This window comes from Sabethes cyaneus, chromosome 1 (genome assembly GCF_943734655.1).
Source record: "Sabethes cyaneus chromosome 1, idSabCyanKW18_F2, whole genome shotgun sequence".
NCBI classification, from domain to species: Eukaryota; Metazoa; Arthropoda; class Insecta; order Diptera; family Culicidae; genus Sabethes; species Sabethes cyaneus.
The window spans coordinates 17,750,138-17,774,725 of record NC_071353.1 but is presented as its reverse complement, the minus strand read 5'-3'; the positions used below and the strand labels follow the sequence as shown (position 1 = coordinate 17,774,725).

The following is a 24,588-nucleotide window of genomic DNA, read 5'->3' as shown; positions in this document are numbered from 1 at the left end:
TGTTCTGCGATTCGTTGGTCAAGCTTCCTGGCGCACTCCACTGCCACGCCGTCTGCCATTTGGATCCATTTGGATGCCTCCAGGTGTGTTTCCGAATATTCAAACGTGAAAAATAGGTGGTACAGACGGCCATTCCTCTGGCTGTGGCAAAATTTATGAGCCTCAGACCGTCATCATTGGTCGACAGATGAAGGCTATGTCTTCCAATAACTGGACGGAAGAATTCCTCCCTCCCGATCTGCGCATTTGCATCGCCGATGATGATTTCCACGTCGTATTTTGGGCACTCTCCATAGGTCCTCTCAAGCCTGTCGTAAAACTCGTCCTTAGCATCATCGGATTTATCATTTGTCGGTGCGTATAAGTTGATTAGGCTGTAGTTGAAGAATTTGCCCTTAATCCTCAACTCGCATATATGGTCATCTACGGGCCTCCACCGGATAACTCGTTGCTTTTGCTTTCCCGACACTACGAAACCGACTCCATGTTCTGCTTTTTTACCGCCACTGCAGTAAATGTGGTACTTGAAAGAAGTGCCTGCAATAGGGTCTACTGCACGGAACTCCCTTTCTCCGGAATTTGGCCACCGAACTTCCTGAAAAGCAGCGATCTCCACTCCGAGTTGACGCAGCTTTCGAGCAAGCAAGCCAGCCCGTACCGGTTCATGGAAAGTTCAGACATTCCAGGTACCAAGTTTCCAATCGTTATCCCTTAATCGTTTCCTTGTCCCTTGCCGTGTCCTATATCGATTGTTCCGTCCTGAATTTCTTTCTTCATTGTTCGTAGTAATTGTGTTTTCGGTATACTACCTCACCGGGGTCACGATATCTACATCCCACTGATGGGTCTGCCATCTTAGGTATAGCTTGCGGGATACAGCATTTCATATTCAGCCGCCCGTTTCGAGACAGACGCTGTGTGAGCCGCCCCTCACCTGGAGAATAGGCGCTCTAGTTTGCACCTCCTAGCTTAGCTGCTTCAGTAAGTACATGAAGCATTTCCGGGTAAGGGACGATTCAAATATGACGTCCGCCAAATTTCTGCTTTTTTAGACCCCCCTTCCCCCTCTGTCCGATTGTGTCACAAAACTCAACCTCCCCCCCCCCTTTGGACATCACACAAACTCAAAATAAAAATGAAAAGCGTGTTGAAAGTAAAAAGTGGTTTATAAAAATAGCTTAACCTTTTAAGAGTTAATGTAAGATTAAAAAAAATATAGAAAATAACAATTAATAAAAAATAATAACTGCGAACAAGGGCTCTAACAACATTCAATTGCAAATTGTTACAAATCAATGAAGAAATGAAGCTTTGGTTTCAATTGAAGTAGCACGGCTCCGCTTCGAAACAAGCTTCAATCTGCGTCGGCGAAGCAGGTTTCACTACATCGTGACGATAGCTATTAGAGTTCATTGTACTTTTCTATCCAATATTTAGCAAAATGCTAGAAACTTTGATTGCAAATGAGCTGAAATTGATGTGTACATTGATCCTTCAGTGTAACGCGTGGTCTATCTAGTTAACATTGACAAATTGTGCCTGACTTTCAAGTGCCGTCAGCTGGAACTATAAGTTCGAAAATCGAAATAAATCAATGAGTGATGAATGACTGAGAAACATATTTTTGCTGCCTTTTGATGAAAATGCAATTTTTTTCGACGGATGTCACATTTGCCAAGACCCCCTCCCCCCCTTTGTCACAACCTGTCACAAATTTGACACCCCCCTCCCCCCATAAGCAATGGACGTCATTATTGAATGATCCCTAAGGTCATCGACCGCCATCATTTGACTTAGATCTGCGTGGGGCGCTAGGTGGGAGCTTGAGAGAACCAGAGCTATGTTTGACGCTCCTTCCTGGTAACTCTCTCCAGTGTACCACTATTTGGTGGAATTTTAATAATAATGGCAGCTTGGATAAGTCTGACCTAGATACCAATGCTCCAGAAAAGAAAGGAATTGATTCTAAAGGGTTTCCTTTGAAAAAATTTAAGAGTGAATCTTTTTGCTAATGAGTGAGTGAACTGCGAACTATCTGTTCTGGAATGTCGTTGAAAGAAGGGTGAAAACTTTTTATATTTTTAGTACATATGTTTCAACTAATCGGGATCTCTAGTGCCCGGCAGTGCAGAGACTAGTTATAATTTGCTCCTTCGACAAGAGGCTTCGTTACACACCACGTGCCAGTACCACTCCTAAAACTTGCCCTGATAGGCTAATGCAAAAAATGATTCATTGGATCAAACTGGAAAACTTTGATATAGACCAAAAGTATATTGGGTTGTGCCATCGCAGGTGGAAATCGCACCGGCGCTCTTTCGGTTGGCATTAGAATGTTTTACTCACTAAACTAGTGCCGCCCGTTATATTAGGTCTAGGTGTTATACCTAGTTTTGTTTTATTCTTTCAATTCTACCATTTCCGATTTTTCACTCATCCAATATTTATTAAAATTTCACCCATCCAATCAGGGGTGACATTGCGATTCTCGTTTCGAGTGATTTTGGTTCGTTTCGCCCATTTGTTTAACGTGGTCGAAACGAACCAAAATCACTCGAAACGAGAATCGCAATGTCACCCCAGCTTTGAGTATCACTCTTTGTTCGGGATATGATTTTGCGGCAATTTGTTAGAAGGGAAAATGCAACAGTTGTTTACGGCATGTGGTGAATAAAAGATACCGTGTGAGTAACCATTCAAAATAGACTGCACTATTAATTACAGTGTCAACATTTCTGTTCACATTGTAGAATGGATTGTTATTGATTTGTGGGTAGTCGGTTGAGAACAAAATTATACATGCTTGTAGGTCATTTCACGCGAAATTTGGAGTCAGTTTTTTTTGACAAAATAATATTTGGACGTTTTATTGGTCGTTTATTGCCGAATTTTTCAGTTTTGAAGCCATTTTTCTACAGCCAAGAACCCCGACCCAAACCCGTATTAGAACGAGGACATCCATCAATCAACTCGCAGTAGCTCAAAAATGGGTTTCGAAGTCGATGAAAAGCAAATGTATAGAATGAAAAAACTTCATTTTACTAGTATCCTAAAGCCACTCGTCAACATAAACTATCAACGAAACTGGAATGTCTTCGCTAGTCACGTCAAAACTTACACTAAAGCCATAATTGTACTAGCATTGGTGTCCTCTCTACACAGAACAAGCATTTACATACTCTAGATGGCAAATCTACAGCTTGGAAACAAGCTTCTGATCTTCGCCCTGGCGGTGTTCCCGTTCACCGTTCTCCTCCGGCGGGAGAAAATTCCCCGCGGCAAAGATATTCCTCGGGTCTAGTTGACGCTTGGTGGCCCGGTACAGGCCGACACCGACGTCGGACACGGTTTTCGGATACCAGCGCGAACGGATCTTCCCGACGCCGTGGTGGTGCGAGATCGATCCACCGCTGGCGAGGATTTCGTCCCGGGCTTGCCCTTCGATCGTTTCATAAATGTGCACCGGACTGGCAAACCCGGTGTGGTTGAAGCCAAAGTAGAAGTACACGCACGCTCCGGCATCGTACGATTGCGTCACCCGGCACGAGATGAGGTAGTATTTTATGCTGTGTTTGGCACATTCCTGCGTGGTAAAACAATAAAAAAGATCGTAATGAGAGTCAATTTCTAATTTTCAAGGGCAGATAGCGTTTATGTGCACAAGGACCATCAATTTCGTGTTTTTCGCGTGAAGGTTCCAGAAGCATATGATTTAAAACAAAACTTGAGCTGATACATTCTGCGTAACGAGTGATAATTCGTTTTGAGTTCGTTAGTTCCATCGGTTAAAAACAGGGATTAATCACACCTTCTGGTGTGGAACAGCGGCTACTGGTTATTTTTGTGGCAGACCCCCAATTTAGGATGACGTTGGAAGTTTCACGGTAAAACATTGCGTCTAAACGCTGCTGAAGGAAGCAGCAGCGAACGAACGGTTATGTTTTTTACTCGCAAACATACCTACATTGCTAAGATTCCGTAAGTCCTATTTTGCTGGTCATCTGCGAGCAAAGTATGTGGAAAGATTTACAAATTTGCTTCTTTAACCCCTAGCAGGAAGCAGCGGTCCTGTGCAAACCGAAGAATGTACGAACAGGCAAAATGAGTCGCAATACAGTTGAACTAACAAAAAGTAATTATACAGACGAAACAATTACTACGCATCAGGAGGGATGTACAGCAAGCTTGGTTGATTATCTGGTTGTTTTTTTACTGTTTAGCTCACAAAAATTGTAAGCACTTTTTATTTTAGTGCAAAAACTTAGCCACTGACGCCTGTTAAACAATTTACTCAAACTCAAAGTCAGTTAAAAAGTTTAATACGAATTGAAAAGTTTCAGTAATCCGTGTTGAATTTTATTGCGAGTCATTTGGTATTAACAAAAAGCTAATTTTTTCAAATGGAAATGCATTACTTATAGACAATAATTAATTTTCTAGTATGAGGTCCAGTCTGGGTGGCTTACCTTTCGAATTCTGTTTTTCACATTGGTGCAGAGCGTTTCGCACCGATCCCACGCAACGGACGTTTCGAACGATTCCGCTACTACACTATACTCGAGAGCTAGATCCTTGTGTAAATAGCAACAGCAAAAAAAAAAGACATAAAACGAAGGTAAACGTTAAAGTTGTTACATTGCAAGTAGCACTAAGCAACAATTGCATTTCCGTGTTCATGCTCCATGTGCATGGTGCATCTTTACGAACTTGTAGCGGCAACCCATCAAGGCAGCGCAAATATTGATTTATTCCCTCTCGAAAATGGAGTGAACGTTTCTTCCACGCGAATGTTTACCGCGGATAGTTGCACTGACTTGTCGACTGCCACTTAATGAGTCGCAGTCGAGAAGCCGCACAAAAAATGCAATTATTGACAAACTCGTGCTAACCGCAGACAAGACACATTTTGCTTACCCTGATGTAGGCGATCACGAAGGTAAGAATGTAACCTTTTTCGCCGTTGGTGCTTCCGGCAGAGAATCCACCGTATTTCATGGCGATCCCCAGGATCTGTTCCTCGTGATGTTTCACGTCCTTGGCATTGCCTTCGAACAGCAGAGTGGCTATCGCTATCTTGTCCAAACTCATACCTTTGAACTTGCTGATGTACGCCTTCTGCAAGGCGCCTGATAAGTGAGTCAAAAACCCTCCCGCAGGTTTAAGGGCCTGTCCGAACACAAACTGTTCATTGTCGATCAGTCGAATGCTGGCCGGTTGCAGTCGGTGCTTGGCTATCTCCCGAAGGCACTTTATCCCGGACCCAAAGTCCGGAAACACGAGAGATCCGTACTTTTTCACCTCCGGCAAGGGACGCAGTTTGATCACCACCTCCGTCACAACTCCAAGTGTTCCTTCCGATCCGAGCACAATGTGGTCAAAATCAGGACCACAGGACATTCTAGGGGTGGTGACATTCTTGTCCAGCACTCCCTGAGACGTCACCATTCTCACTTTTACCAAAATATCCTCAATATTCCCGTAAAGATTTTTCTTCATCCCGGACGCTCTGGTGGCTACCCATCCGCCCAAAGTAGAGAATTCATAACTGTCCGGCTCATGCCCTACGGTGTATCCTAGTTTTCGAACGACTCGTTCCAAGTCCTGTCCTACAATTCCAGCCTCAAAGCATGCGGTTAGATTTTCCTGATTAAACCACAGTAATTTGTTCATTTGGCTTGTATCCAGTAATGCAATGGGTCGACTTTCGTTTTCAGGACAGGTCGACGCACCGGACACCGAAGTTCCTCCACCGTACGGAATCACCACAACATTACACTTATTGGCTGCGTTTACCACATGCACAACCTGCTGATGGCTGGTAGGGAACACAACGACATCCGGGATCCGTTTGAAGCTTCCGGCACGCAGAGTGTGAATATCATGCAGCGTTTGACCGTGGCATCGAACGAGTCGATCTTCGCCAGTTTGACTGTACTCGATTCGGTGCTGCTCGAGCTGTGACGTGAATTCCGAACATTGAACCGGATCGGGGTAGTGTTGTGGCAGGGGATTGCCTTCATGCCGATTATTCAGATCCACCCCCAGATACTTTTCGACGTACTCCTTAAAGTATGGCAGCGAGAGCGAACCTCCGATCGGGTATCTGTCACGAAAAAAAAAAACAAGTAAAGCAAAGCAATTAGTTCCGGTCGGGGCCGGCAGGTGATAGATCTTGTTTAAAGCATTTACCGATCACCGGTGAAAATCAGCGTGCCGTTGACGTACTCGAAGCGTGAGTCTTTGTAGCCCCAACCGTTCCATTTCAGCAGTTGCTGCCTGAGGGAGAGAAACGACGCGACAGGTTTAGTGGAAATTATTCATGCTTTTTTGTTGCGATGAAGATTGGCTGGTGGTGTAGGCTCTTATGTGTTGGTTCTTATATCGGCCGAATCGAAAGGATGCAATCAAGGTATCAAAACGTGCCCAATTGTTAAAAATCTTTGTTTTTTTTTATATAAGTGAACACGATGCTCAAAGTTACGGGTCGATTGAATTTAAATTCAGTGCTTAGGTCTTTTTTTTTCAATACAAAATTTATGGAATATAAAATAAGAATACTTGGTAATTGAGGATTTTTTCGGGTATTCTGTTATTTTCAGCTCAACTGAGTAACGTGAATTTTCTTTATGCAATATTATTGGAGTTATTATATTTACTTTTCTGACCAAACAGTTGTTTGGTTTAATTTATTCAACTAACTAATTTACTATATGTTTGACGACTACTGGTAATTAGTTCTCGGTTTTTTTCTTTGTTGGATCAGTCTTAAAATGTCTTAAAAACGAGTTTGATCTCTACATGAAATGAATCATCGTAACAGTCGGGTGTAAAGATCACACTCGTTTTTGACATTTTAAGACTGATCAACTCGAGAGAGAAACCCAAGAATTAACTTACTAATGTAATAGAGCGATGGAGTCTTTTCCATCTACAGTGTGGCACACATATTGCCCCTTTTATGACTATTTAGACTACTATGATAATCATTTAATGAAACAAACCGCATTTTGCATTGTTAATCTGACACTAGAGTGGCTTTTAGTTTAATCAACTTATAAGTTTGACTTCGTTTTCCTTCTTGCCCTTCTTTTTCACTTCATTTTCTTTGAGCGAAAGCGTGTGCGAAATTCGCCTGTGATATTCGTGTAAATCGGGGTTTTCTAAATAGGGGTAAACGCCACTCTATATTCGAACAAAAATCAGTTTATGCTTGCAACGGCATATACAATTAATACAATCAAACTAAGACCATGTGTGTATCATCATGACTTAAGTCTTACTTGACGTAGTTTAATTTTCGTATTGTGTCTCGTTCGGTGTGCACGTACCATTGCAATGCATTGTTTGAGTTACGGTCGTTGATAATAAATAAATTCCAAAACGGTGCTACATGCGGCGCTATTTTTCGTGACCTCAAATATCTCGGCATAAAAAGAGGATTTGTATATTATACAGTAAAAAGCAAAAAAAAAGGTCAAAGAGGTTGTTCGAGAGCGAATTCGTCGCAGTTGCGGCCGGCCCGTACGGAAAATGGCAGTTGAACTGAATATTAACAGGGAATCTCTTCGTCTAATTTTAAAAATGAATCTAGATATGAAAGCATTCAAAAAACGTAAAATACATGGATTAACGGAAGCAACAAAACAAAAATGGCAGAAAAGATGCAAACTGCTGCTCCGTCGGCCACACTGCAAATCTTGTGAAGACATGGTGCAAATCCGATCCGACGGATTTCATACCAAAAAAAGAATGGCCTCCAAGTTCTCCTGATTTGAACCCACTGGATTTTTGCATTTGGCGGTACGTGCAGCAGAAGCTCAAGGATTATAAATATTATAATTTGGATGCATTTAAGTTAGTTATCAACAAGATAAGGATGATGTTCCGATGGAAGTAGTGCTTGCTGCATGTAACGACTTCAAAAAGTGTTTGAAGCGTGATATCCATGCAAAAGGCGATTTAATAGAGTAATGATTATTTGTTGTGTTCTTTATCTATGAGTAAACAACTTCTAAAACTGAAAATCGAAATAAAGCCTTCATTTACAAAAATATATGACTTTGTTATGGGTCACACTGTACAGTTATTTGCTTATAAATTTGTACAAATTTGCTATTTCTGCATATTTAGTTATACTAAACAGATTTAAAATCTTCTACCTAACTGTAGTGTAATGCGTTAGCCCTAACATAGCTATAATCATTTTGATATAAGTTTACTATTTTGACCCACTGTTCAACTACCCTACCGGTGCCCCTTTATATTTGTTACGTTTTATTTGATTATTTTGAAGTGCCATCTTTATCAGGCAGACATCCGTGAATAGCGCTAATGGACGATACGATAGGACTGTATTATTATTCGCCTATAGCTCTTTAGTGGCCGCAAAGGAAATAGCTACTTCGTCACTAAAATGTGCGAAATTACATTTTTTTTGTTATATAAATGCGCTAGCTCAGAGGAACATTATTGTGCGATCGGTGATAAACAAATTAAGGCTTGTTCGCGATAAAATCTGGACACAATTTTATATCATTTATGTGTGTATCATTAATAATTATCAAACAAGTTAACATTACTTATTTGGTCTGCATGAAAAATTGGCGAACTTTGGAGTTTATGAGGGCCCTGAGGGTCAGTGCAGACTTGTTGGCAACCAATTTAGCTGTGTTTGTCCAAGATTTTCGAAATTTATCTATAGTTGTTGCTTGTGCTGGGACGGCTCTCTCTTCACCAAAGCCCAGTACCGCTCGATGGGGCGTAACTCTGGGCAGTTAGGTGGATTCGTCTCCTTCGCTACAATATGGACTCCATTAGCATCATACCATTCCAAAACATCTTTGGCGTAGTGACAGGATGTCAAATCAGGCCAAAACAGCCAAATAATAATAATAATAATGGCTATGTAGGAACGGTAACAAACGTTTCTGAAGGCATTCTTCACGGTAAATTTCCTTGTTAACCGTTCCCGTAGTGATGTAACTTTTGCTTGCTCGACCACAGCTGAACATGGCCTGCCATACTAAATATTTTTTGGGGAACTTGGCTTTCTTATTTGTCCTAAAATGCTCTGCAACGCCATTCCGTTTTAGGGCAGTGTAAAAAGACATACCAGGAAGCTGTTTAAAGTTTACTAGGACATACGTTTCATCGTCCATTATAACGCATGGAAACTTCGTAAATATTCGCGATAAAGCTTACGAGCGCGTGTTTTGGCCGTCGTATTTTGCTTATCATTACGGTTTGGCACAGTCCTCGCCTTGAAAGACTTCATGCCTTGTCATGAAGTGCGCACGAATGTTGGCGACATTTTTATTTTACGAGCAATGGTACGTACAGAAAGATCTGGTCTCCTCCGTAATATTTGTTTTACCTTCGCATCCTTGTGGTGGTTCCTCAGATCCGTTTTTGTTCCATTTCACTTGTTCCTAGCTGTTGTCAAGCGGGTATCGAACGATTTTAAAACACTGTGAACAGTGCTTGGAGGAAGTCCAAGCTTTTTGGCAAGTGTTCTTAACGAGAGATCCGGATTTTCATTGCGACCGTACACAACTGCTTTTCGCACCTGCTCTTCTTTCGACGCCATTTTACGCCGAGCGCTTGTAATATAAACAAGTGTTATATTTTCTACCACGCTGCAAAATATTTCACCCGTTGTCAATGTATTTCCGAAGCTGTGTGTGTTTAGGGGTGTCCAAATTTTGTCGCGAACAAGCCTTATTTGTTTTCACCGCGTTAAGGGATATCACTTTTATTGACTACTAGCAGACCCGAAAAACTTCACATTGTCACAAATTAAACTGTGTTGTACATAAATCATGAGTCTCGGATGACCTTTGTCATAATCTCGAGTTTTGCAAGTTTCTGAGGAGTTCATGGGTGGTTTTATATACAAATTTTCCTCACAGTAAAGTAGAAAACAGCTCCCCCCATTGCTTAGCTTGATAAAATAAATCGGACAGCATTAAAATATTCGCCATGATTATATAACATTTCGCCGAATACCATTTTGCGGAACACCACTTTCGGTATTCTTTGCACGCTGATAGGTTCTTCCGGTCCTAAGGCTTTCAGCTTCCCAAGTGCCTCATTCCACCAGTAAGCAGAGGTCCATTTGTTTCTAGTCACCCATTGTTTAGGCATTATTACATGGCATGCCTTTGCTAGCGTTTCTGTCAGTTCATCCACGGTCAGGTCCTGGTCCAGGGAGCCACTATCGACAAGTATAGCTTCAACAAAGAGATCTTTGTCAAACACTTTCGTCTCTGTTTTCCACTTCCGTTCGCGGTCTCTATTTCTGTGTAGTACCACGGAGTTCCAACAACCGATGGTATGGTTCACTGTACGTGAAGTCCACACAGACTCTCCAGTAGTATGCTTACTACTAGCAATGGACTGCAAAAAGATATCGACAATGGATTACGGCCGTTTCTGCCAAATATGATACTGTTGCCATCGTTATACTGTGTAACTTTTATTTTCCTACTGGTTGCCATGGAACCGTAATTACCGAGTAGCGCCAAACTACTGCATCCAGAATCTGCGTAGCGATTGCTGCATAGTCCGCCGAGAATGTCAGACTTACAAGAAGGCTAGAGGTAAACCGCAACCACTTCTAATGGCGGATTTTCTATAATTTTCGCAGAGCACAACTTTATAACCTACAGAGCAACCGCGAAAAGAATTTTGTGGACGTGAACTAGGAGAAGCATTGCAGTCCATAGACTAAAATAAGCTGAGGGAAAAAAAGTCGGAAAACTATATACGAGCAAACCTCAAATGGGTGGAAGCTGGGAGAGATTAGTAAAACCCGCCAAAAGAACTATTCTTGCGTCCCTCCACGATGACTACACTAACGAATTCTGCAATAAGCATAGTCTAGTACTGGATAAGGAGCACCATACGAATCGTGCATGGTTAGCTTAGAAATCCCAAATTTTTGGATGCCAATGTAGGGCACGGGAGAGTATTTTCAGCCCATTAAGCGATGGCATCTATTTTTTGGGCCTATAGCCTAGTTCTAGAGGTAGAACAGGTGGTTTTGACGTTCTTTGAATACAAAATAGTAGATTACTTACATTCTTGAGAAAATAGTTATAACATACTAAAATTGTATATCGGCAAAGTATTTTTATTGGCGAAAGAAAAGGCAAATCGGCTGAATTTAGAAACCTGCTAAAAATACCGAAAATACCCTACATGTTTGTTTCGAAATAAGTATAATGATCACGAAAATACGTATCTTTCATACCCAAGTAATAATTAGGATTTTATTACACTCTTATGATGGTATTTGAGACCAAAATTGGCTTTGAAAACCACAATAAGAGTACAATAAAACTCACATTGTTGCTTTGGTAAGCCAAGTCCGATTTAAAATGGTGATGTCCTGCCTCTGGACACGCCCCTAGTTGTATAACCCAAAATAATGGCAAGTAAACTTGAAACGCACTCGACGCGAGATTCAGAATTGTGGGTTCAAGTCCCACGTGGACAGTCATAGTTTGCATGTAATTTTTCCAAGTTCTTTCAATAGTCATTCTTCAAAACAAAAAACACATTTACTCCCGCAATATGAAGTACTTAAAAAGAAAACTAAATTATTATATTCCAGCGTCGAATTTCCGGATCAGCGAGAAAGTTGGTAAAAAGTTCTTATTGATTCTATATGACTAATTATGCCGATGTTTACAGATACCCCTTTTTCGATTACTACTTGTAAATTCTTTAGTGTGGACAGTTACGGACTGTTAGTTTCGTTCCCAGGTTTCGGCCCCTTCGACTTCCGCTTCTTCTTCGCTTTTTCCTCACATTTCACGCAACACCATGGCTTATCTTCGATATCTTGACCGAGTACACAGCTGTAAAAATGCCATTCATCGCAGTTATCGCTCTGTACCATACGGTTATTGTCCATTGATATACATGTCCGACAATTATAACCAACATTTTTGGCCTTATAGATGTGGCTATAGGGAGACGAGTTGAAAAACGATAGGGGGTTCTTCCGACTTGCCTTACAGAGGAAGAAACCGAACAGCGAGAGATCGGCGAATAAAGTTGCGGTGTTTGATGTCAGAGGAAAGCAGGAGTTAGGGCCTTTGCCAAAGCCCCTAGTCCCTGGTCGAACCACTGGGGACTCTTTGGGGTGAGGTTCCCAAGACTTCTTTTGTTTTCCAGTCGGCCGTGAGCGACTCGAAGGTTCTCAGGGTCGGCTCCGGGGCTACTTCAGAATCAAGCAAACAACGGAATAACTCTTTAGGTATTTATTAAACCCTCTCACTCGGTACAATTCTGGAACGCACGATCAGATCTCCACGTGGTCGTCGCCGCTGCTGCACTATGCTAGCGGTACTGCTGCTCTGCTGCTCCCTCTGAATGAGGTGTTACCGTGTTTAGTACAAGATTACAAGAATCAATCGAAATACGCGTATACGGGTTGGTAAACGGCTGGATAATGCGGAATATAGACCCCATAGTGGTCGTTAGCCTCTTATCCAGCAACTCCAATCCCGACCTCCTCGGGGTACCAGCCGGAATACGAGCAACCTTAGCGGAGATCGGGTAACTAACCCCGATGGAAACTAAGGTCGTATACTTACCGGGAAGGAGGTATAGTGAGTCTCGGAACTATAAGGTGGCAGCACCATCGCGAGACTCGGTAGTGTTGCCCCAGTACGGCTACACACCTAAATTAAACTTAAACTAACAACATTCAAGCATATTCGGAGCCGAATATTCGGCATCGACCTAGGTGACGGAACAAGAACGACGAATGGAGACTCGGGACTTGGAACTGCAGATCGCTAAATTTCGCAAGTTGCGAGCGGGTGCTGATTGAACAGCTGGAACCCCGCAAACTCGGCATCGTTGCTCTGCAGGAAATCTGTCGCAAAGGAGAAATGGTATGGAAAATCCGTGGCGGAAAGGCCCAGTTTTACCAGAGCGGTGGCGCTACCAACGAACTGGGAACGGGCTTTGTAGTGCTGGGCGGAATGCAGGATCGCGTGATAGATTGGAAGGCGATCGACGACAGAATGTGTGTATTGAGGATAAAGGGCCGTTCCTTCAATTATAGCATCATTAACGTGCACTGCCCGCACGAAGGTAGACCCGACAATGAGAAAGAAGCGTTCTACGCAAAGCTGGAGGCAACGTACGACAGCTGCTCGTCACGGGACATCAAGATCGTCATCGAGGATATGAACGCCCAGGTCGGTAGGGAAGAAATGTATAGACCGGTGGTAGGACCCCATAGCCTGCACACCGACACAAACGATAACGGCCAACGATGTATAAACTCCGCAACTTCTCGAGGCCTGGTGATCCGAAGCACCTTTTTCCCGCGCAAGGATATCCACAAAGCCACCTGGAGATCACCTGACCAACGTACAATGAACCCAATTGACCACGTTCTCATAGAGGGTCGGGTTTTCTCTAACATCACGAACGTACGCTCCCGTCGGGGTGCGGATATTGATTCTGACCATTACATAGTTGCAGTACATGTGCGCTCAAAGCTGTCCACCGTATACCGGACGCGTCAAAGTCGCCCTCCTCGGCTGAACATCAGGTAGCCAGATAACCCACAAGCTGCCGAGAACTACGCGCGAGTACTGAATGAGGCACTGCCTTCTTCCGAGGAGTTAGGTGCTTCAGACCTCGAAGACGGTTGGGGCACAATACGCTCGGCCATCGGAGAGGCCGCTACCGCGGCACTAGGGATTAGGCCTCGGAGTACACAAAATGATTGGTTTGATGGCGAATGCCAACAAGCGGTGGAGGAGAAAAAAATGCTTGGAAAAATTATCTAAGTATTGCCACTAGAGAGAACCTGGCCAAATACCGACGAGCTAGGAACCAGTTGACCACGACCCTGAGGAGAAAAAAGCGCCAAAATGAGGACAGAGATTGTGAAGAATTAGAGCAACTATTTCGAGCTAATGATACGCGTAAGTTTTATGAGAAGGTGAACCAAACTCGGAAGGGCTACACACCGAAACCTGACATGTGTAGGGACGAGGAAGGGAATCAAATTACAAACGAGCGCGAGGTGGTCGACAGGTGGAAGCAGTTCTTCGATGAACACCTCAATGGCGAAGTCGCAGAAGGAGGCGGAACGGAAATTAACCTAGGAGCGCCCATGGAAGATAGTAATGTCCTATTTCGAGGATTTGGGAGGAGGAAAAGCTACCGGAGGAGTGGATGGAAGGAGTGGTTTGTTCCATCTACAAAAAGGGTAATCGGCTAGACTGCTGCAACTCTCGTGGTATCACGCTGGTAAACGCCGCCTACAAGGTACTCTCCCAGATCCTGTTACGCCCGCTGTTACCGATAGCACAAGGTTTCGTAGGGAATTATCAGGCGGGTTTCATGGGGGCTCGCGCAACTGAGGACCAAATTTTTACTATCCGACAGATCTTGCAGAAATGTCGGGAGTACAATGTGCCCACGCATCACATCTTTATTGATTTCAAAGCAGTATACGATACAGTCGATCGAGACAAGCTATGGCAGATAATGCACGAATACGGTTTTCTGGACAAACTGACGGGACTGCTCAGAGCTACATTGGATCGAGTGATGTGTTTCGTACGCATCTCTGGGACACTCTCGAGTCCCTTCGAGACGCGACGAGGGTTAAGACAAGGTGACGGTCTATCCTGCATGCTGTTCAACGTCGCTCTTGAGGGGGTGATCCGACGAGCGGGCATCGAAACGAGAGGCACGATTTTTACCAAGAGTAGCCAACTTCTAGGCTTTGCAGATGACTTCGATATCATAGCCAGGAACTTTGCGACGGCGGAGGCAATCTACGCCAGACTGAAAGCGGAGTCTAGGAGAATTGGGCTAAAAATAAATGCGTCGAAGACCAAATACATGAAAGGAAGAGGCTCAAAGGAAACAAACGCGCGTCTCCCACGGACGGTAACCGTTGACGGCGACGAACTAGAAGTGGTACAGGAGTTCGTGTATTTGGGATCGCTGCTGTGGTGACCGCGGACAACATTTCTAGTAAGGAGATCCAGCGGCACATCCAAGCGGGAAATCGGGCCTGCTTTGCTCTTCGTAAAACGCTACGATCAGGAAGCATACGCCGCCGCACGAAGCTAACAATGTACAAAACCATTATTAGACTGGTAGTTCTTTATGGACTTGAAGCCGTGACGCTGCTTACGGAGGACATACGCGCCCTTGCCGTGTTTGAGCGGAAAGTGCTGCGGACGATATTTGGCGGAGTTCAAACTGAAAGCGGAGAGTGGCGGAGGCGTATGAATCACGAGCTACAGGCACTGCTTGGGGAGACTCCCATCGTACATCTAGCGAAAGTTAGCAGGCTACGGTGGGCCGGACACGTCGTAAGGATGCCGGACAACAGTGCGACGAAAATAGTCCTCTGCAACAACCCCACCAGGAACAGGGGGGCCCAACATGCACGATGGCTCGACCAGGTCGAAAGCGATTTGCGACTTCTGAGACGACTAGGAAATTGGCGACGAATGGCCCAAGACCCAGTTGAATGGAGACGAGTGCTTGAAACAGCACGAGCCACCCCGGTTCTATGCTGCTGAAGAAGAAGAAGACGCGTATACCTAACGATTGGTACATACTTCGTATAGTAGAATTAAATGGAACTTTCTCTTAGGAAAACTGAGTTAATATTTTTTGAAACGATGGTTCTACAATTGATGAAGGGACGGTAGGGAAAGAAATGAAAATTTTTTTGGTGAAGGTGAGGAAGAGCGGAAAGGAAGGGGGGGGGGTATTGGTAGCTATGCTTGACAAGTAGTCATTTTGACTCCTACCTTTTGTCCAATACTGGAAGGTGCATGAGTCGAACCAAGCTGTAATCTGAGATTACAACCGGATTCGAACCCACAACACCCGCCAGGGCATGTGGTTCGCTGGTACTTGTACCTTTGAACCATAGAGGCGCTGTACAAAAGGAGACCGCAAAATCCACTTCTCAAGGATAGCGACGCGTTCGGTTGGGTTATCGACACATATTGTGCCGCTTCCTACATCAATTGCAGATTACCACCGAGCGAGAAGTTTTTAATCTAACTACTGTTTACTTTCAGGACGACGACACTATGCCGGCCCTTACGACTTGCAACGTACTGCACGTGACGTTGTTCGTCTGTCACCTTATGTTAGCCGCGTTTCTCGGCGCGGGTTTTCGAGGGAAGGCCCCGTTCCTATGTAATACACTAATCTCAAGTTTTTAGTCTTGACCTTGAAATGCGGTCATACATATATATTAATATTTTTTGAAACGATGGTTCTACAATTGATGAAGGGACGGTAGGGAAAGAAATGAAAATTTTTTTGGTGAAGGTGAGGAAGAGCGGAAAGGAAGGGGGGGGGGGGTATTGGTAGCTATGCTTGACAAGTAGTCAAGAAACGCCGAGAAACGCGACTAACACAAGCTGACAGACGAACAACGTCACGTGCAGTACCTTGCAAGTCGTAAGGGCCGGCATAGTGTCATCGTCCTGAAAGTAAACAGTAGTTAGATTAAAAACTTCTCGCTCGGTGGTAATCTGCAATTGATGTAGGAAGCGGCACAATATGTGTCGATAACCCAACCGAACGCGTCGCTATCCTTGAGAAGTGGATTTTGCGGTCTCCTTTTGTCCAGCGCCTCTATGGTTCAAAGGTACAAGTACCAGCGAACCACATGCCCTGGCGGGTGTTGTGGGTTCGAATCCGGTTATAATCTCAGATTATAGCTTGATTCGACCCATGCACCTTCCAGCATTGGACAAAAGGTAGGAGTCAAAATGACTACTTGTCAAGCATAGCTACCAATACCCCCCCCCCTTCCTTTCCGCTCTTCCTCACCTTCACCAAAAAAATTTTCATTTCTTTCCCTACCGTCCCTTCATCAATTGTAAAACCATCGTTTCAAAAAATATTAATATATATGTATGACCGCATTTCAAGGTCAAGACTAAAAACTTGAGATTAGTCTAAACTAATTTAACAAGCGAAGAGGACGCCGAATTGGGTCTTCACTAATAGCGCCGAAATGTTACGCTGTGCGGCTCTGATGCCAATCCGGCTTGGTGACGTATAGAGTTATCAACTGAAGTGAAAACTGCATTTAAAGGTGAAACGGTACTGAATCCCAACATGGCCGAAAAAATGGCGTCCATGAGAAGTACAGAGACAATAGATTACAGAGGCGACAAGGCACGGCAATCAAAACGGAGAGTACCGTCACAAATAAAGATAACTCTCCGTTTTGATTCAAAATTCAGCGCTTTTTGAGTGCCTTGCCGCCTGTAATGTGAGGATACGGCTGCCATAGATCCGGCCAAGTTGGATTCAGTACCGTTTCACCTTAATGAGCGGTTTGTGGTAAAATTTATTAAATAATTTAGTGAAGGATTTGTGGTAAAATAATTAGTTTGTTGAAGTTTGTGGTAACCTTGAATCTTTTTGTATTTAAAGTATTTTGACAGCATGTTTTAAGAATATAAAGTTGATGGTCCAGTAGTTGTGGTTGCACCAGTTAGTGGTGGAAACTTGAATTATTTAATTAATTTTGCAGATTTTGGTACAAGTTTGTATCAAAAAGTGAAAAAGTTTTAAAAAGGCACGGCAAAATGTCCAAATTGATGAATTTTTAAACGCAATAAGGTTCACATCACTTTATTCTAGCTTGAATAAGCAAGCATGAGCATGTTGTAAGATTTTCTTATCATTATCAAGCGCCAATTAACAGCTTTGTGATAGGCACTGAGGACTACATGGTCACGTCTAATTGTAATGAGATAATCTTTTAGCGCAACGCCGTATTTACGATTGTTGCTTGAGAAAAAACCTAGTAATCATAGATCACTGAGTGGATTATAATTGATTTTTCGATTATAAATCCAACTCTATACCCCTTAAATGAAATGTGTGGGCTAGTATATTCCGGTTCGGTCGGTATCAATTTTAAATTTATAACTGGTTGTGCGATAACTAAATATCTAACGTTCATGTGATCGATGGGTTTGGTTGGATCAGTCTATATACCTCTTATCAGGCTAGATTACTCACGAATTTCGCAAGCTTCGGAGAAATGTGAATCACCGAGTATTTAACGTGGGTACCGGAAAAATATTTGAAACACGTGTTTTAGTTATTCGGTAACCAGAACAGATAACAAATAATTTAGTAGAGTTGAAATGCACGATTGAGTTTTTGTCGTTGACCTTTTCCAGTGAATACAGTCTGTTACTCATCCTATTTGTGAATGCATGAAATCGAGATGTTCTATTTTTACTAGCAACTAACGTCTAACCCAATTCTCGACACAAGTGTATGATTCTGGACGAAAAAAAAATACACAAAACGCGCGGCTAATAAACAGAGAGTACCGAGCACGCAAATTCCCTGCCCTTCCCCAGTCTTCACTTCCGTCTTCAGCAGCACACCGCGTGAGGCAAAAAATCGAACATTCGCTCACTCTCCCTTAACAACAAACAAACGCGAGAAAAAAGTCACCTTCTCCCGTTCACTTTTTCCGGTTTGTCTCAGTTCGATCCAGCCTATTTTCCGCCAAGAAAATCATTTCGGAAGGCCAGTTTTTCATCGACCCCTGTCGAAACTTACCGCTGCTTTGGAATGGCACTCTCGACGGCAATGACGGCGTCCGGATCCAAGCAGGGCGAGTTCTGCTGTGGCTCGCTCATTGTCTCGCGTTGCACCAACAACCAACCCTCTTCCCGGTTTGCCGTTCACGTTCGATATCGATTTTTGACTACTGTCACGTTTCTTGTATCCTGTATCTTGTACTTTGTACAGAGGGTTCACGGTAATGAAAAACTTCTCTCTAGAATGTGATGCTGATTCTAACTAGGTCACTGCAAACGTCAGCTAATTTTACGAATTGCGCTACGTTAATTAGTTAATTACTTATTACGGACACACTTGGGTCGAGAACAGCTACGGTCGTTTTGTTTCGTTTTTTTCTTTATTCAATCCAAGAATACATTTTACATTTGACTAAGTGACAGAACTTAGTTTTATTATGTCACCATAAACGGATCACAAATGGCACAAAAACCGACTAGACTAGAAACGATGATTCACGGCGACTTCGGCGACTACTTTTGGGCGGTATTCACCGGGTTATTCCTACCGGCGGCGGCAACGGTGGCGGTGAGACGATCCAAACTGGAACCTAGCAAGCTGCTAACTAGGTTCCGACTAGCGCATATAGTCACTGTACTCCTGGAATACGCTACGCGAAATGTGTTACATATCTTGGGCTTAGGCCCGTGCAATAATGCGTGAGTTATGGCATCAGCCAATGCGAGAAAGAGAGTTTCGGGTGAGAGCTGTCACGCGTTCACGACGCGACGGGAAGCGCCTGTACCCTAGTGACAGTATGCCATGGGGTGGTAGAGGCATCCGAGGGGTTTCGCAACGGTCTGTTCACAGTAATAGCGGTAATCGGGCAATTTTCTCGAGCATTGTAGAACAAACCTTTGTTTATGAAAATGAAAGAATATTTTTTCACTACTCCCGGGAAAATGTCATCTGATAAAAGCTTTTCACAAAATGTTTACATCTTTACACGTTTTCATAGTAAAAATTTTTGTTTACATTTTCATTAAACGCAACGCATTGAAAAGTGTTTTTGTTCATAAATAATAAATAATAAATAATAATAATAAATATTTGGAGAAAACTTTTGCAACTTTTGAGATTTGTAAATGAAAAGAAAGAAAAAGATGAAGGCTGTACAATTTTGATCCCTACATGTTTTTGATTTTGAAATACTTATCATCAAAATCAAAACCGAAGAGCGTCAAATGAAAGCAGCATTCTTCCTTGCTGTGGTTACTACGATGCTGTATCAAACAGGCCGCAAATCCGCAGATAATTACCATAACCGTCTTTGTTTGTTCAGTTTCAGAATGCAGTGTGGTCGAGTTCCTACCATTCATTGTACCGAACGTCGTCGCATATTGTAGAAAATCCACTTTTTTCGCACACCATGATATGAATCACGTTTATTATGCACCACTTACGAAGGATTTTTTTTATTTTTTTTTTTTTTGATTCGTTTAGAACCCGTTTACCGAGCTTTGACCTTTTAACTTTTAGGTAATTAAATTTTTCCACGAACGAGCGATGCATGGAAATTACCATATGTTTAATACAGAAGCAAACTATCGTCACTTCTCCTTCTTCATCAGCATAGAACCGGGGTGGCTCGTGCTGTTTCAAGCACTCGTCTCCATTCAACTCGGTCTTGGGCCACTCGTCGTCAGTTTCCTAGTCGTGTCAGAAGACGCAAATCGCTTTCGACCTGGTCGATCCATCGTGCACGTTGGGACCCCCTGTTTCTGGTGCCGATTGAGTTGTTGAAGAGGGCTATTTTCGTCGCACTGTCGTCCGGCATCCTTACGACGTGTCCGGCCCACTGCAGCCTGTCAGCTTTCGCTAGATGTACGATGGGAGTCTCCCCAAGCAGTGCTTGTAGCTCGTGATTCATACGCCTCCGCCACTCTCTGCTTTCAGTTTGTACTCCGCCAAATATCATCCGCAGCACTTTCCGCTGGAACACGGCAAGGGCACGTATGTCCTCCGTGAGCGTTTTGTACATTGTTAGCTTCTCCGTGAGGAGTTTTGTACATTGTTAACTTCGTGCGGCGGCGTACGGTTCCTGATCGTAGCGTTTTACGAAGGGCAAAGTAGGCCCGATTTCCCGCTTGGATGCGCCGCTGGATCTCCTTACTAGTGTTGTCGTCCGCGGTCACCAGCGATCCCAAATACACGAACTCCGCTACCACTTCTAGTTCGTCGCCGTGTACGGTTACCGTCCGTGGGAGACGCGCGTTTGCTTCCTTTGAACCTCTTCCTTTCATGTATTTGGTCTTCGACGCATTTATTTTTAGCCCAATTCTCCTAGACTTCGCTTTCAGTCTGGCGTAGATTGCCTCCGCCGTCGCAAAGTTCCTGGATATGATATCGAAGTCATCTGTAAAGTCTAGAAGTTGGCTACCCTTGGTAAAAATCGTACCTCGTTTAGATACCCGCTCGTCGGATCACCCCCTCAAGAGCGATGTTGAACAGCATGCAGGATAAACCGTCACCTTGTCTCAACCCTCGCGGCGTCTCGAAGTGACTCGAGAGTGTCCCAGAGATGCGTACGAAACACATCACTCGATGCAATGTAGCTCTGAGCAGTCGCGTCAGTTTGTCTGGAAAACCGTGTTCGTGCATTACCTGCCATAGCTTGTCTCGATCGACTGTATCGTATGCTGCTTTGAAATCAATAAAGATGTGATGCGTGGGCACGTTGTACTCCCGACATTTTTGCAAGATCTATCGGATAGTAAAAATTTGGTCCATAGTTGCGCGTGCCCCCATGAAACCCGCCTGATAATTCCTTCCGAAACCTTGTGTTATCGGTGATAACCGGCGTAACAAGATCTGGACGAGTACCTTGTAGGCGGCGTTTACCAGCGTAATACCGCGATAATTGCGGCAGTCTAGCCGATCACCCCTTTTGTAGATGGGACAAACCACTCCTTCCATCCATTCCTCCGGTAGCTTTTCCTCATCCCAAATCCTCGAAATAACCCAGTGTAGAGCCTTTGCTAGCGTTTCTCCGCCATATTTATACAGCTCTGCCGGTAGGCGGTCCTTCCCAGCGGCTTTATTGGTCTTCAGCAGCCCGATTTCTCGTTTGACTTCTTGGAGATCAGATGCTAGGACATTAATGTCTTCCATGGGTGACACCTAGGTTAATTTCCATTCCGCCTCCTTCTGCGACTTCGCCATTGAAGTGTTCATCGAACAACTGCTTCCATCAACTATCGTGACTACAATTTAAAAATAATCACTATATATTCTTTTTGCTTTTCTACTATCATAGAAAGGTACAGCAATGAAGCTAAAAAGTGAATTTAGGGTTATAATATATACAGCTAAAATTTTCGAAAAATCGACTTTCTGTGTATTTAATTTATTTATTTTTATTTATATTTGTTCAATAATTCATCTGACGCTGAACAAAAACACTACTAACTAACTTAATTACGTGCGCTTGAGAGCAGCAGTTGTTCTTTGAATTTACTACATGAAAAATGGAAATCAAAATAATTGTAAAACACTATTAAACAAACAACACATAACACGAATGGTTTCATTCTGGCCATATTCGGTGCGTCTGAAGTCCGGTCGAATAAATTCTCTGTTTCGTAGAAAACTTGGGATGGGGGTTATTAGTAGCTACGCTTAACAAGTAGTCGTTGTGACTGCTACCTTTTGTCACATGCTGGAAGGTGCATGGGTTGAATCAAGCTATAATCTGAGGTTATAACCGGATTCGAACCCACAACACCCACCTGAACATGTGACTCGCTGGTACTAATGTACCTTTGAACCATAGAGGTGCTGAATTGTATGTGTTTGGATTGGATGGCTTCCAATCTGGACGACCCAATACCTGTATAAAGGCTCCACATCACAGCTGCGTATTCAATTACGGTTCGCACAAAGGAGTAGTGAAGAACGCGCAGGCAATAGGATCCCGAAAGTCCGTATCAAGAATTCCTCTCCATTGGTTTGGTACTCGGTTCTGGGCTACTCGTCGCTAATTCGTTGCGCGTCTCGACACCTGGTCGAGTCATCTAGCACGTAGGGCCACTCTCACTGATGTCTTCGGTAAGCAAAGTTAAGGCCTCAAGTCCATAGATGGCTACGGGTCTGATTAGCGTTTTGTACATCGTCAGCTTTGTGCGGCGGCTTATGCTCCTAGATCGAAGCGTCTTGCGGAGGAAAAAGTTGACTCGATTTCTAGCTTGAATGCGTCGTTGGATCTCCTTACTCGTATTATTGTCGGCGGTGACCAGAGATCCTAAATATACGAACTAATCAACCACTTCCATTTCATCGCCGTCAATAGTCACTGTCCGTGGGAGGCAAACATTGCTTTCTCTTCAGCCTCTTCCTACCATATATTTGGTTTCGACGCATTGATTTGTAACCCTATCCTCCTAGCCTCCATTTTTAGTCTGGCCAGATTGCCTCCGCCGTCCCATGGTTTCTAGTAATGAAGTCGAGGTCGTCTGCGAAGGCTAGGAGTTGGCTACTCTTGCTGTAAATCGTTCCTGTCGTTTCGACGCCCGCTCGCCGGATCACACTTTCAACAGCGATATTGAATAGCATGCAGGACTGTCCATCCCCTTGCCGCAAACCTCTGCTCGATTCGAAAGTATTCGAGAGTGTCCCCGAAACGCACACGCTGCACATCATTTGCTCCAGAGTAGCTTTGATCAGCCGCGTCAGTTTGTCCGGAAAACCATACTCGTGCATTATCTGCCATAGCTGTTCTCGTTCAACTGTATCGTCGTATGCTGCCCTGAAATCCACGCAAATATGATGCGTGGGCAAGTTATGCTCTCGACATTTCTGGAGGATTTATCGAAGAGTAAGAATTTGATCCGTAGTAGCACGGGCCCCCATAAAACCCGCCTGATACTGCCCTACGAATTCTCTTGCTATGGGGGATAGACGACGCAACAAAATCTGGGAGAACACCTTCTAGATGGCGTTGACCAACGTGATGCCGTGGTAATTACAGTAATCTAGCCGGTCGCCCTTTTTGTAGACGGAACGGACTACACCTTCCATCCACTCCTCCGGTAGTTTCTCCTCCTCACAAATTCTAGGAATCAGCCAGTGAAGTGCCGTTACTAGCGGTTCTTGGCCATCTTTGTGGAGTTCTGCCGGGAGTCGGTTCTTTCCGGCGGCTCTATTATTCTTCAGCTGATGAATTTTTCGCCGGATCTCTTCGCGATCAGGAGCCGGCACGCTGTTGTCGTTTGTAGGTACTCCGAGGTTAACTTCCATTGCGTCTCCTGCTGCTATATCACCGTTGAGGTGCTCATCGAAGAACTGCTTCCACCTGTCGACCACCTCGCGCTCGTTTGTGATTAGATCCCCTCCCTCGTCCCTACACATTTCTGGTTTAGGTGTGTAGCCCTTACGAGTTTGGTTCACTTTCTCGTAAAACTTGGGCGTGTCATTAGCCAAGTTTTTATTGGCCTTTGCTATTATGTACGAGTAATCCAGCGGCTGGCCATCGATAGTGTAGTTCCATTGAATCGGGCGTTTTTTTCGGTTGAAAGAGATAGCCGAGCAATTATGCACACTAATGAGGAACTCGTCGACGAAGTTGTTGAGAAGCCGTTGAAGCTCGCGACAATCTTCAATAGACTTTACACTGAGGAAGATCTTCAAATCATCCGCATACAGAAGTCTGCATCCTCGAGGACAGCGCAGGAGGACTAGCGCAGGTGGACTAGCACAGCGCATACATCATTGAAGAATAGTGAAAATAGCAAAGGCCCAAGATTTCTCCCTTGTGGGACACCAGATCGATTACAAAATAGATTCGAATGTGTCTCACAGAAAGACGCCGGTTAACCAGATATGACCTCAGCCAGTTTACAAAGGTTGGTATCGCGTTTTACTTTGACCAAAAGCAAATCATGGTCCACACACGGCCAAAGCCCGACTTAAAGTCTGTGTAAATCAGTGGTGGCTACGCTATAAGCTTAATGTGGGCTAAATCAG

The 24,588-nt window shown here is 43.9% G+C and overlaps 1 protein-coding gene across 1 annotated transcript; it reads right to left on the bottom strand.

The window, feature by feature from the left end:
• Nucleotides 1–3,193: 3,193 nt before the first annotated feature.
• On the bottom strand, nt 3,194–18,686 carry LOC128745440 (alkyldihydroxyacetonephosphate synthase). Its single transcript, XM_053842516.1, has 5 exons — nt 18,607–18,686; nt 6,190–6,276; nt 4,915–6,103; nt 4,467–4,571; nt 3,194–3,583 (listed from the first exon to the last, which is right to left on the bottom strand). Exons 1-5 carry the CDS (start codon nt 18,684–18,686, stop codon nt 3,194–3,196), a joined length of 1,851 nt encoding a protein of 616 aa, XP_053698491.1.
• Nucleotides 18,687–24,588: the final 5,902 nt, after the last annotated feature.